Consider the following 13,797-nt stretch of genomic DNA (forward strand, 5'->3'; position numbering starts at 1 on the left):
GTGAAGGAGTTTAAGTACCTTGGGGTCTTGTTCGCGAGTGAGGGGACAATGGAGCGTGAGGTTGGTCGGAGAATCGGACCAGCTGGTACGGTATTACATTCCGTTTATCGCACCGTTGTGACGAAAAGGGAGCTGAGCCAGAAGGCAAAGCTCTCGATCTACCGGGCAATTTTTGTTCCTACCCTCACCTATGGTCATGAAGGCTGGGTCATGACCGAAAGAATGAGATCCAGGGTACAAGCGGCCGAAATGGGTTTCCTCAGGAGGGTGGCTGGCGTCTCCCTTAGAGATAGGGTGAGAAGCTCAGTCATCCGAGAGGAGCTCGGAGTAGAGCCGCTGCTCCTTCGCGTCAAAAGGAGCCAGTTGAGGTGGTTCGGGCATCTGGTAAGGATGCCTCCTGGGCGCCTCCCTAGGGAGGTGTTCCAGGCACGTCCAGCTGGGAGGAGGCCTCGGGGAAGACCCAGGACTAGGTGGCGAGATTATATCTCCAACCTGGCCTGGGAACGCCTCGGGATCCCCCAGTCGGAGCTGGTTGATGTGGCTCGGGAAAGGGAAGTTTGGGGTCCCCTGCTGGAGCTGCTGCCCCCGCGACCCGATACCGGATAAGCGGTCGAAGATGGATGGATGGATAACTAAGATGGCGGCCGGCATAGCCCTAGTTTGGAGAAGCAGAGAGGAAGCTAAGTAACGTACCGCTGCAGATGCCACGTTAGGTCAGAGCCAAAAGTCACACAGTAATACGCACAAACTTATCCAATTGAGGCAGCAATCGCAGTTCCTGTGTTGAAATTATTGTTTTTGTCAAAGGAAGCTTAGGTGACTTAATACAGAAGAAATATTAACTGCAGTGGATGTTTGCTTAGCTTCTGTGTCATTCTTTCCAAACTTAGCAAAGCTAACGTTCAGCTAGTGCTAGCATTGGCATATATGGTAATGTGTCTGCCATAGTGACTGTCGTGAAACACAGAACAATCGTGTAGCCTGATCCTGGCATAAGTAAGTTTTCTTTGTTTGTTGTGATAACAATGTAAAAACTAAAGACCTACTCCACCGTTTGCCTTTGCAGTGCAAAGATCTGTGACCACAGTTGTATAAGCTGTCTGTCTGTGAACAATAGCCCTGATGTAGTCATATGATTGAGATTAGTACATTTGAATCCCAGTTGTGAGCCTGTTTTGTTCCTGCGCTGCCCTCTAAAAATGTGGCCTGTAAACCTCAAATTGCCTCTTTGTTCTTTTGGTAACACTTTACTTGACGTTTTCTACACAAGAGTGACATGACACTCTTATGAACACATGACACTCTCATGACACAGTCATGATGCCTAAACCCTAACCTTAACCATAACTTGTCATGACAAAACCGATTGACGCGTACTAAAAAATTGTTATGTCATAACCATTCATAACTTGTTTATAATTTATGTCACGTTCATGACAGTGTCATGAAGGGCTGGGCGAAAAGAGAAAATTTAAGTCACAATATTTTTGACTAAAACCCCAATATCGATATGCAATGATATTTTAGTGTTGACAATTGGTGCTTTCACTAAATATTTACACAATGACATTTTTGATGAATGTTCATCAGTAATGTCTGCCATATTTTGATGTTCCTTTGTTCTGTTGTAACAATAACACAAATTATCATATTATTGAGAACTCATAATTTACTACAAATAACTAATGTTAGGGAATCTGTTCATGTTTTGTTTTATCGGATTTTTAAATAACCAAATATTTGTATCGGTATCTGCCCTAAAAATCCATTGTCGGTCGGGCTCTAGTAAGAAATAAGAATGTATTAGTGATTGAATTGTTTTTGTTAGTTAGTTTTTAAACTAGCAATGCTATAACTAACATGCCACATGCAGAAGTTTTATTGCCTTGGTCTTTCTGGTGTTTTTTTGTCTTTGTCCAGTCCAAATCTGATCACATCACTAATTAACTAATTAGTGCCCCGGCATGAATAGAACCGGCACTTAACAGATATCATGAGTCATGTAGATTTTGGAATGATGAAATTCATTTCTTGGAAGGCTGATGGGTTATTGCTAATGGCTTCATCTTCTGTTTTCCTACAGACTTTCACCCTGTCCTGTCAGGCGGCCTGCTAACCCCTATAAAGACAGCAAACCTCCCAACAACAGGCTGAGCGTGAGGGCCCAGCAGAGGCACTTGTCTCGCGGGGCCAATGGGGACCGGAGCAAACCATCCAAGGGCAAAGAAAAGAAGGAGTCGAAAGAACTGAAGGAGGTCGCTGGCAAAGCCAAGGATGATAAGGTGAACATGTCGTTGGTTTGGGCACTGCGACTTCTCCTTCATAATACTGCATGGCATATATTCAGAACAGTGTCCACATGCTGCTTGTTTACGTACCTACAGCCATTCCAAGCTTGTAAATCCAGTTTTTTTTTGTCTGGATAAAACCAGACCCAGTGTGTTCCATTCAGGGAACGGGGGACGGCACTAATGTTGTTTACACCATGGTCTGGGTGAATACTCAATTTTAAAAAAATTATATAGAACACCAACTGAGGAGTCCTGGTTTACCTTTCTAAATTAATGTAAAAGTTGGACAGGACTTTGTTTACGTGTGATTTGGTGAGACACAAATAAGACCAAAGTCCTAATAACTGTATGTTACTACAGCTTTCACTGCTGTTGATGCACAGGGCATCCATGTTTGATTTTTTTAGCTTGAGGTACTGCAAGGTTGTCTGAACTTTGGCGCGTGTTTCCAACTTTGACCTCGGAAAAGATTCCGACCTCCGAGTACAAATGGAACACGCTATAAGTTATGCTGCCCCTCTGAACTCGCTTTGTTTCACAGCGTTCGTCTCTCATTCCGTTCCCTGTTCAGCTCACTACTTCAGGGCGGGGTCCAAAGTACACATGGCGGACCATTTGTTCTTGAAAGTCTTAGATATTGTTTTGGGGACAATTACACAGCTAGCTTATCTTGTTAGTAAACATACTGTCACGTTATATTTACTGATTGTCAACCGGACACAATGTTATTGAATTATTATTGTCTTGCTAGCATGACTTGGCTTTCCGCCTCGTAGCTGTCTGAGCTGAAGGCTTCTGTGAGATGAGCAAACTGGAAATATCGCCCGTTGCTAAGCCTGGCAAGTCGTATCTAAGGTCCATCCTATTGTCTGGATTTTGATTGTAAATGCATCAAAATATTGGCAGACAACCGCTCTACCACTGAGCCGGTTGTCTGCCAATCAGAAGGTTGGGGGTTCAATCCCTGGCCCGGCAGTCCCATGTCAAAGTGTCCTTGGGCAAGACACTGAAACCCAAGTTGCCCCCGATGCTGTGCATCGGAGTGTGATTGTGTGTGAGTGTTCATCTGATGAGCAGGTGGCACCTTGTATGGCAGCCTCGGCTACAGTGTATGAATGTGTGTGACTGGTGAATGTATCCTGTATGATGTAAAAGCGCTTTGAGTAGTCGTTAAGACTAGAAAAGCGCTATATAAATACAGCACATTTACATTTACAAATATAAATTCATGGTCTTTAATTGCATATGACCATGATATTTCCAGGTTAATGCCCTACCAGGTGTCTATCGTCAGGAATTAGTGGACAACAGAAAAGGCCGGAAGCGTCCGATGCGCAGCAACCGACACATAACAATGGACACCTCGTCTGGAATTAACCCTTACCTGTCTTCCTTCTAGAACAAAGCAGATGTCCAGGAGAAAGAAGTGAAAAAGTTTGATGGGACGGGATATGATAAAGACCTTGTGGAAGCTTTGGAGAGAGATATTATATCCGAGAATCCAAATGTCAAATGGTATGTGTTGATCCGTTTCTGTTCATCAGAACTGTGGGTGCAATTTTGGGTAATGCACTTTTAGGAAAGAATCTAGTTAAATTGCTCTAAGCGATGTTGCGTTACATTTGTTACACTGTAAAAACATCTCCTCGCTATCTGCTTGCTGCGTGTCCCCTAAACATACTGTAAAAAAGCGCGGCATCTGCCCAGGGTCCACAAACGGCAACACACTGCGCCAACCTGCACCACAAAACATAACAAACGGTGTTCCAGACAATAATCCAAAAGAAGCAGTTGGTTGAGCCTTCGCCGCAGCAGCGTTGGCACAGAAAGGAGGGGGCGGGGCAATGTGGAGGGGGCGGAATTAGGAGGAGGGAGGGGCGAGCTAGCCTCCGTTCAGTTTGAAAATACTTAGTGTCCCCAAACAAAGCTTAGAGCACCTTTTTAACAACTTTAGTCATTATGTAACCAGTTAACATGAAGCTACCATACACCCATTTTGGGAAAAGACGCAAAGCCACACTGACCGAGCGCATGACTGTTATACTGTTGTGAAATTGAGCTGCAAGTTTGATTAGACTACTATACACATGGTATTATTGATATATTAAGCCAAAAGAAGTAAAACTTATATTTAGCAACTGTTGATTTGGTTCCAATGACATCTGCCATTGGCGAAGTTACTCAACTGTAGCTAATTTTTTATTTGTTTATTTATCCTTTGTTTAATCACAAAGGTCGCATTGAGATACAATATCCCTTCTTCCAGGGAGTCTTGTTAAAGATGGCCGGCAAACTAACTAATTTCTGCCACTGAGGACTGCTGTTTGGATATCACTGCCCTTTCTCAGTATGGCTAAAAGAAAGACAAAACACAAATTTTAAAGGTCCCATGACATGGTGCTTTTTGGATTCTTTTATATATATATATAGACCTTAGTGGTCCCCTAATACTGTATCTGAAGTCTCTTTTATATAGACCTTAGTGGTCCCCTAATACTGTATCTGAAGTCTTTTTTATACAGTATAGACCATAGTGGTCCCCTAATACTGTATCTGAAGTCTCTTTTATATAGACCATAGTGGTCCCCTAATACTGTATCCAAAGTCTCTTAACCAAACTTCAGCCTTGGTGCAGAATCACAGCCACTAGAGCCAGTCCCACAATGAGCTTTCCTCAGGACGTGACAAGGTAGAGGCTGGGGGTGCGGCCTTGACCAACTGCCACTTTGCTCGTTGGAAAGCCATGCTGTCTCTGTCTTTCTCTCTCTCCCAAATTCTCTGGGCAGCAAACCAGAGAAAGGGGAGGTAACCTTGTCCCTTATGACATCATAAGGAGCAATATTCCAGATCTGCCCATCTGAGCTTTACTTTTCTCAAAGGCTGAGCACGATACCCAGGGCTCGCTTTCCACCTATCACCATTTCTAGTCACTGGGGGACCATAGGCAGGTGGGCTTAATGCATGTTTATGTGTGTTTGTGTTTGTGTTTCTTGGGATGATACCCTGCCTTCCAAAGATCTACCAGGTGTAAGCACTGTCTAATCTCTTTCTTAGGGACAACATTGCAGACTTGGAAGATGCAAAAAAACTCCTTAAAGAAGCGGTTGTGTTGCCCATGTGGATGCCAGCATTTTTCAAAGGCATACGAAGACCATGGAAGGTGAGTATGTAAAGAGAAGTAAATGTATTTGTTTTGTAAGGACATATATCAGCATAGGCGGCATTTGACATTTGAACAAAAAAAAACTAATTTCTCATTGTAGCAGCTGAGACCTGACCTACCACTTAGGGAAACAAACATGCAAAACAAACATGCTAAATATTTTTATTTTTATTTTAAATTACAATGCAACAACTTGACACTTAAATTCACCCTATTGCATGTTGGTGCCATATGGCAACAAATTCTTTTTCTTAGTGTTTTTCACAATAAACCATGTAAAATGCATTGTTTTTTGTTTAATTGTGTAAATAGGTCTTTTTATTTTGAAGTTGTACTCATTTGATGACTTCACATACCCTCAGAGTCCTGTCCCCCCCCCCTTTTCCAGACATGTGCCACACTAAAGATCACGCTCCAGGATCAGCCAAAATGTAGTTGTTTTTCTCAATTTTAGAAGCATTTCTTTGAAAAAAAAAAATAAGTAAACTTTAATTTTTCATCATTTAAACCAGTTAAAATGTTGTATTTTTTCTGTAAAAGGCTAAAATTAAGTTGTTGCCATATGGCAACATTATGCAAATATTGACGTGAAATGTGTACATTTTGCCTAATGGGCTCAATTGAATTACTATAAGTTTAGGCTACTCTAACAGTATGTTTGCAATTATTTATAATATTTTAAAAGAAAAACATAAAATGTATTTATATTATGCTATTCTAGCCATTTTTTAATGAATATATTATCTAAATTATTAATTACACACTAATGTAAATGAATTGCTCACCAATAAAAAAGAGTTATTCCAAAGGAAATCATGTTGGCTCTCTCAAATTATCTGTTGGTCCCCTGACATTTATAATCAATATACCCTTCTGGTTTAAATAGGGAGTTACTACAGGAAGATTATGTATCAGAAATATGTTTTCAGTGACATATAGTTCAGTAATTGTAAGTTTAGTCAGTGTGTTGTGCTTATTTTGCCCCTAATCAAGTACATTGTATCCGTGTGTCTTCTTTCAGGTGTATATGACAGACTTATTACAGTGGTATTATTGATAATTATCAAAAACTACAATTAAAACTAAACTAATTTGACTGTAAACACATTGGGCTGTACATTTTGATACATTTAAGTTGAATTTGTTTGGTAATTATTTCAATAAAAGCATGTTTCTAAAGAAATAATGGATTTTTTGGCACTTTCCACGAATGTGCGTTGTTGCCATATGGCAACAAATTTTTTTTTTAAATTGCATTATTTAAGCATCCTGGATTAATAAAAACACATCAAGATATTTTTACCATGTTTAAAAAATAATTCATGCAATAGAGGGTTAATGTAACAGTGACCAATCAGTGTTTGACCTACAGTCTGTTGAGATGCCTGTCCAAACGCAGAAACAAAGCAAAAAACGAAACAACGTGGAGTAAAACGTATAATAGTCCAAATCTACAAAAAACGCGCAATAAATTAGTAAGCTGACAGCAGATGTATACGTATACACGGCATTTAGGACAATAGCCTCCGGTGAGAGCCAGAGCCCTGAAATGATTACTTTTTTTTTACCAAAGCAGTATATGAAATCAAATGTATTGCCAACCACCATTTAATTGTTTTGTATTATTTAAAATATTTATTAAATATATGGTCATGCCAGACGTAATTATTCCACTCATTTTTGTAACAATGCATTTACCCGTTTCCGCCACCAGGGGGACAAACACCACAAAAACTCTGCGGTGTTTGGTGTTTTTTGCCCCCAACGTCTTCCTCCAGGCAGCGCGGCAATGATTATGTTTAGGGCTAAGGGTAGGGTAATCTGCCTGGAAGGCGACGTTGGAGGCAAAACACACCATTGAGCAAACTCTGCGTATGTATATCATGTTTATCAATGCACAGAACTCATTTCTTCACTTTTAGGGAGTGCTTATGGTTGGACCTCCAGGCACGGGGAAAACCCTTTTGGCTAAAGCAGTTGCTACCGAGTGCAGGACCACATTCTTCAACGTCTCCTCATCTACTCTCACCTCCAAGTACAGAGGGGAGTCTGAGAAGCTAGTTCGACTTCTCTTTGAAATGGTAAGACTTCCGATGTGTGAATAATGTCAACAAAGTCTGGGAAAAACATACACTGTATTCCACAGTAAAACTCTTTAGTGATAGAACTTGGGTTAAACCAAAACTTGGATTGTAGCAAATTTTGGAAACATCATGAGAGCCCTGCATTACAAGATAACACAATATTTTTTTTTTCTTCTTCCTCCTGTAAAAAGTCCATCTTCATTAGAACTGTGCAATATGATAATTAAATTTTTGCTTAAAGTTGAGATCAGTTGTGTATTTTTTTAATTTAAGTTGATCATGTTTTGATACCAATTAGCATGTTTTTTAAGAGATGCATAAGAGAACATACCTTAAAGTGCTCATATTATGCTACTTTTCAGGTTCATAATTGTATTAAGAGGTTATATCAGAATAGGTTTACATAGTTTAATTTTCAGAGAACACCACATCCTGTTTTCACCCTTTGTTTTGAGCTCTCTGTGTTAGCTACAGATTGAGGCATCTCACTTCTGTTAGATCTTTGTTGGGTGTCGCACATGTGCAGTACCTAGGTAAGGACTACTAGCCAGTCAGAAGCAGAGTATGAGGGGGTGCCTTGACAGTACCTAGGTAAGGACTTTTAGTAGAGCTGTTTGGAGTAGGTTGTAAACAGTGTCTTCTGTTTTCCCCTTTGTTGGTGGACTTCTTCACTTTGTGAACCTATTACATGATCAAACAAGATGTATAACACAATAAAGGAAAGGGGGAAAACGCCAAAAAGCACAACATGAGCGCACACACACACACTTGTTTTGCCTGTAACATCTGTTTTGGAGCACCAGAGGGTGGTGCAGACATTTTAAATGGCACCAAAAATGGGCACCGAAACCTTTTATTGACACTTGGTCCAGGTAGATACCAGTCATATAGGAAATGGACACAGTCATTTTAGGCCTTTTTCTGGCGCGATGCAATGAAACCCGAAGCCTCCGTTGGTTACTTCTGTCATCTCGACCACAAATTCCACCCGTCTGTGCCCAAGCCCCGCTCCTTGTGTCAAATTAGTTGCCACTGAGTTTGAAAGAGACTGAATCAAGAGGTTTGTGTGTGTGCTGCCTTGTACCGTTAACTTCTTGTTTCCGCGGCATTCCTCACAGCACTCCAGAAGAAAAACAGAAAAGCTCAAGCATTTCCTGGGAGGATCTACTGGAAATGGGAAAGAATTATTAGCGGGTTTATCTGCGTGAAAAAAAAACCCACTAACGTACTTAATTTGGTCGGAAAAGGCTATGACAAGTTACAGGTAGTGTGTTGATGGGAAGCATTTTATTTGAGAAGGCTGCCAGTTAACGGGCAGTATCACATCTTATATTTTGGATATTAGTAATTAATCAAATGATTATGAAAAGTGAGAAGGCCACTCTCTACGCAGCTAATGGCCTCTTTTAGGTCACGGTTTGTTTTCTCGCTCACATACGTATGGTTTATGCTCCTGGCACGAATCAGCAAACAAGTTGAGAGGAGTCAAATGTACACCGCCTGCTTAGCGTGAAACGGCAAAGAGCTAAAGTAAATAGGTGGCTGGCGAAGAAAGCAAAATATCTAGAAAGCTGATAACTCTCAATATTTTTCTCTCCAGAGTTTGTAGATAAAACCATAGTTAACAGGAGAGTAATATTGGACTTGTTAGGTAGCAAATTTGATGTCATAGCCATAACTTGATGATCTTTCTGCCTTTTTTTAATGGTCAAAAATGACCTAATACACCTTTTTTAAATTTAAATGTGACCATGTAGGTCATAAGCCCAAGGTGGTCATACTCAGATTCTGGTCACAATAGGAGTCTGATGCTGCTCCATTGAGCTGGGATTATGGGCCGTGTTCCAACCAAACTCTGCACTCATTGGATAGACCTACAACCAATCTAGTCAACAGAAATCAACACCAATGAGAAGAGACGGTGAACCATAAAAATAAAATGGATTATTGATCATTTTATTCCTATAATTTGTAGCTGACTTTACCAGCTGACTTTTCTGTTGCAGTAAGAGTTGTTTGTTACGTTCTTCCCTACCTCGAATGTTGTGGGCGGGACTAAGTTCGGCTGGCCTCCAGGCTAGTAGATCATGATTAGTTTACAATAAATAGTGCAGACCTGATTTGAATTAGTTCGGACAGTTATACTTGTATATACCAGTATGTTGATGATATATTGTGGCGTTTTTCAGGCACGTTTTTACGCTCCCACTACGATCTTCATTGATGAAATTGACTCCATGTGCAGCCGCAGAGGGACTTCAGAGGAACACGAGGCCAGCCGGAGAGTCAAGGCAGAGCTGCTGGTGCAGATGGATGGTACGAGATGTTCTTGTACACTGGCGATAACACGACCGCAGTTGTAGTCACTCTCTAAATTGGTTTCAACAAGCTAGCATTAGTTGTCTGTAGTGTATACTATTTCCCAGCATTCTAGACAGACTGTATGTTTTAACTGCAACAAAAACCCAATTCATTCTTTTTTGAGGATTTTTCAATTATTGTGACTGTTTTGCGTAGGTGTCGGTGGAGCATCGGAAAACGATGATCCGTCAAAGATGGTGATGGTGTTGGCTGCCACCAACTTCCCTTGGGACATCGACGAGGCTCTGAGAAGACGGCTGGAGAAGAGGATCTACATCCCTCTTCCTTCAGGTACACTCTTTTCTTCGCTGCATGAGAGTATTTGCCCACATCAGTCTCGTGGAAAATTGAATTCAAGGAAAGTGATTGAATGCAGACTATTGTGACCTAGAGCCCAACTGAAACAGATACTAATATTTGTTTTTTTGTCAAAACAAATTGTCCGTTGAATAAGCGTTACATTAAAAATATTAAAAAAAAGAACCCACAACATTGAAAAAGTGACAAAAATGTCGGAAAAAAAACGATAATGATGTTGAAAAAAGTGACCAAAACAGTTTTTTTCATGGTTGACAGGAAGACAACACAAGGGTCAAAATGGACTTTGAAAGTGCTTGAAAAGTGCTCGAATTAGACCTTGGATTAGGTTTAGGAACCCTGATGAAAATCATTGGATTTATTGATTAGTCCCAAAATAAAGAAGTAAACTGATAATTGATATTCACCAAATAATTCAAGTTTGTATCTGATTTGACAATAGCCAGTGTATATTCTAAAGCATTTCTTCTTCATAAAACTTTGAATTGCAGCTGTGTTTGAAAGGCTCTGTGACCCTAAATAAACCTGTTTAGTCTTAAAGTCTAAAGCTACATGAGACTCGTAGTTATCCTCAAAAGGTCCTGGAAGAAATGCCCCTGTGGTGTTATTTAACCCTTGTGTTGTCTTCTTGTGGACCAACGTTTAGTTTTTCTGTGTCAAAATTTAAGTTAAAACCTTCTTAAGACACTTTTGTCACTTTTCCCAAAGTTCTTTGTCGATTTTTTTTTTTTTGGGACATTATTGTTGTTTTGACCAAGTTTTTGAAGCTTTCCCCGACATTTGTTGTCACTTGTTGACAATTTCTAACTGTTCCCGAAGTTCTTTCTCACTTTTTACAATGTCTTTGTCGATTTATTTCAGACTTTTTTGTTGTTTTCCCCACATTTCAGTCACTTTTTTCAGTGTTCTTAAATCTTTTTTTCTTTTCTTAAAATGCTATGAAATTAAAACACACAAATTTAATGAAAATAGGGAAGTGATCGGTTATTTAACTTGTGAGGGCCGTTGTATGGAACCCTCCACGTTATTTTTTTACAATTTGGTTGAAGGAAACCCAAATGTTTGATTTAGAAACTTTTTGAAAAAGGGTCAAATGACCCCGAGGACAAAAGGAGGGTTAATTATTTTCTTTGGATGACCAACATGTATCTCCAGACAAAAACCTATATTTAGTATATTATAATTAACATATCAAATAATTTGAGCCAATTTATATTTTGGAGGTTTAGGATGCAATTAAACTAGTCTACATGACTGTAGTGCAACTTAATATTTAAAGAACAATAGACTAGCTCAACTTAACCAAATTACCTCAACAGCAACTAACTAGAATTAATTGATTAATTATTGATTCTATTCCATTCTATCTTTGATTCTATTGTTGCCATGGGACACCAGTTTGTTTATGTTTGAATATACAGTATGAATGTAATGATTTCTGATGATTCCTTAAATATGGCAGAAAGAAGACTTTGCAAAATATGGAAAGGAACCATGTTGTTAGTTCTTAATATTTTAGGGGGCACTAGCAAACCATTTTTGTGCGCTCATTCCCTAAACCATTAAAATACATAATTTATTTAGCCAGACTTGATGCGACTGTCAAATTTGGTGAGTTTTTGAATATGATAAGTCCCTCAAAAAGGTAATCCATTTGCTGAAAAAAAAAAAAAAGAACTATTCCTTCAGTTTCAATAGGGCCTTCGCCGTTTTTGGTGCTCGGGCCCTAATAATCTGTGTTGCCAACAGGGACGTTGTAGAGCGTCCTCTGGTGGACAAACTATGCAACACCAACACTCATAACATGGTTGACCGTTTGTTTTATTAGAATAATTTATTTGTCATTAGAAATTATTCTGATAAATGAATATTTAACAAAAAAAGATAAATATGTATATTTTAACAGCTATTATAAATGCCAATACAGATAGTTTGGAAAATGCATAATATCGGCCAGTAATATCAGCTTTAAACTGAAAACGTCATGTCATTAATTGCAGCCTTGTTAATAATTGCATAATAATTGCTCATACCAGATCAACCCCCTTGGAAGGCCCCCGCATTTCTTTTGCGTTCTGTATCCTGTCACCTTAAAGTACAGCGCACACAGCAGACATGCACGCAGCATCATATTTAGTTTTGAACACCAATACACTTTAGCTGGAACACTGCCTGGTACTAGGTTTATTATACATCAGTTTAATTTACCTAAACACAGATACACTTAGGAAAGTGCAACACATGAGTACAAACAAGTCTTGTTATTTTGTACAGCTGAATATTTTGTTAAGGAGGGGAAGGAAAACTGTAATTGTACCAGTGTTTCTGCTGGAGACGCGCTGTCCTAGCCGCCGCGGCAGAAAACATTATTTCATCAATTAAGTATTTAACGCTGATCTGGTAATTTGCTAATTATGCTAATTAATTTTCATATCATACACTTCAGTCCATCTCTTTCTCTCACTCTCTCTCTCTCTTTCTTTCTCTCTCTCTCTTTCTATCTCTTTCTCTCTCTCCATTTTGTCATGTTGCTTTATTGGCATGAAAAAAAGAGACAGCTGTGTTGCCAAAGCCTAGGAACAAAAATAGATATAAACAACAACAAGAAGTAAATATATCTGGTATAATAATACAATTCGTTGTCTCTCTCTGTCTTTCTCTCTCTCTCTGTGTGTTGTGTGTGTGTGTGTGTGTGTGTGTGTGTGTGTCTCTCTCTCTCTCTCTCTCTCTCTCTCTCTCTCTCTCTCTCTCTCTCTCTCTCTCTCAAATTCAAAGAGGCTTTATTGGCATGGAAAGTTTCAAAGACAGAGGTTGTCAAAGCATCAACATATAATTTATTAAAATATTTGGACAATGGCTGTATATTAATTATGTAAATGAATTTATATAGCAAATCTCAAATCTCTTTCAATTTCATGTTGCTTTATTGGCATGAAAAAAACTTAAACAATAATATACAAAAAAAAAAACGGTTTTATTGTTAAAAACAGCTGTAGGAGCATTCTCATCTGCCATTTATTTGTATAGGATGTGATTTTTGGTCCATATCACCCACCCGTACATAAGTCTATCATTTCAGTTAATGATGTTTTTCCATTGGTGCTTAATCCCAAACTAATTCTCAGCTACTGTTATTACCACGAAGACCCAGCAACATTTGGAATTGTTCCAGCTCTGCTCCACTCACTCTTGCATTTATGTCTGCAGCGGAAGGCCGGGTGGAGCTGCTCAGGATCAACCTGAAGGAGCTGGAGGTGGCCAGCGATGTGGACCTGGACAAGATCTCAGAGCAGATGGAGGGTTACTCGGGAGCCGACATTACCAATGTGTGCAGGTCAGCCTCTCCGCTGTTCTCCTTCCCAAACACCAATGTTGATCTCTACAGTAGTTTCTAATGAAAATGACAAATATATGCACCGAGTATGATCATTTATACAATACATCAAACTAAAAAGGGTTTGCAATCTACGCATTTCATGTAAGTACAACATTCCTGGTTCTCTCTCTATATACAGTGGGTACGGAAAGTATTCAGACCCCTTTAAATTTTTCACTCTTTGTTTCATTGCAGCCTTTTTCC

The 13,797-nt window shown here is 39.5% G+C and overlaps 1 protein-coding gene and 1 long non-coding RNA gene across 5 annotated transcripts in view; one reads left to right on the forward strand and one right to left on the reverse strand.

Moving 5' to 3' along the window:
• The window catches only part of katna1 (katanin p60 (ATPase containing) subunit A 1), a 40,319-nt gene that overhangs the window by 2,656 nt on the left and 23,866 nt on the right, over positions 1–13,797 (forward strand). For all 4 annotated transcript variants that reach the window (XM_034900997.1, XM_034900996.1, XM_034900995.1 and 1 more), the window contains exons 4-10: positions 2,084–2,282; positions 3,691–3,806; positions 5,346–5,451; positions 7,377–7,535; positions 9,728–9,854; positions 10,056–10,190; positions 13,425–13,551. In XM_034900997.1, the coding sequence (XP_034756888.1) occupies positions 2,084–2,282; positions 3,691–3,806; positions 5,346–5,451; positions 7,377–7,535; positions 9,728–9,854; positions 10,056–10,190; positions 13,425–13,551 (969 nt within the window). The remainder of the gene's footprint in view (positions 1–2,083; positions 2,283–3,690; positions 3,807–5,345; positions 5,452–7,376; positions 7,536–9,727; positions 9,855–10,055; positions 10,191–13,424; positions 13,552–13,797) is intronic.
• Positions 10,765–13,797, reverse strand: part of LOC117961972 — an 8,367-nt gene continuing 5,334 nt past the window's right edge. Inside the window, exon 3 of the long non-coding RNA XR_004660518.1 lies at positions 10,765–10,775. This is a non-coding gene — a long non-coding RNA (uncharacterized LOC117961972). The remainder of the gene's footprint in view (positions 10,776–13,797) is intronic.

The sequence above is a fragment of the Etheostoma cragini genome, chromosome 18 (assembly GCF_013103735.1).
Source record: "Etheostoma cragini isolate CJK2018 chromosome 18, CSU_Ecrag_1.0, whole genome shotgun sequence".
Classification (NCBI taxonomy): domain Eukaryota; kingdom Metazoa; phylum Chordata; class Actinopteri; order Perciformes; family Percidae; genus Etheostoma; species Etheostoma cragini.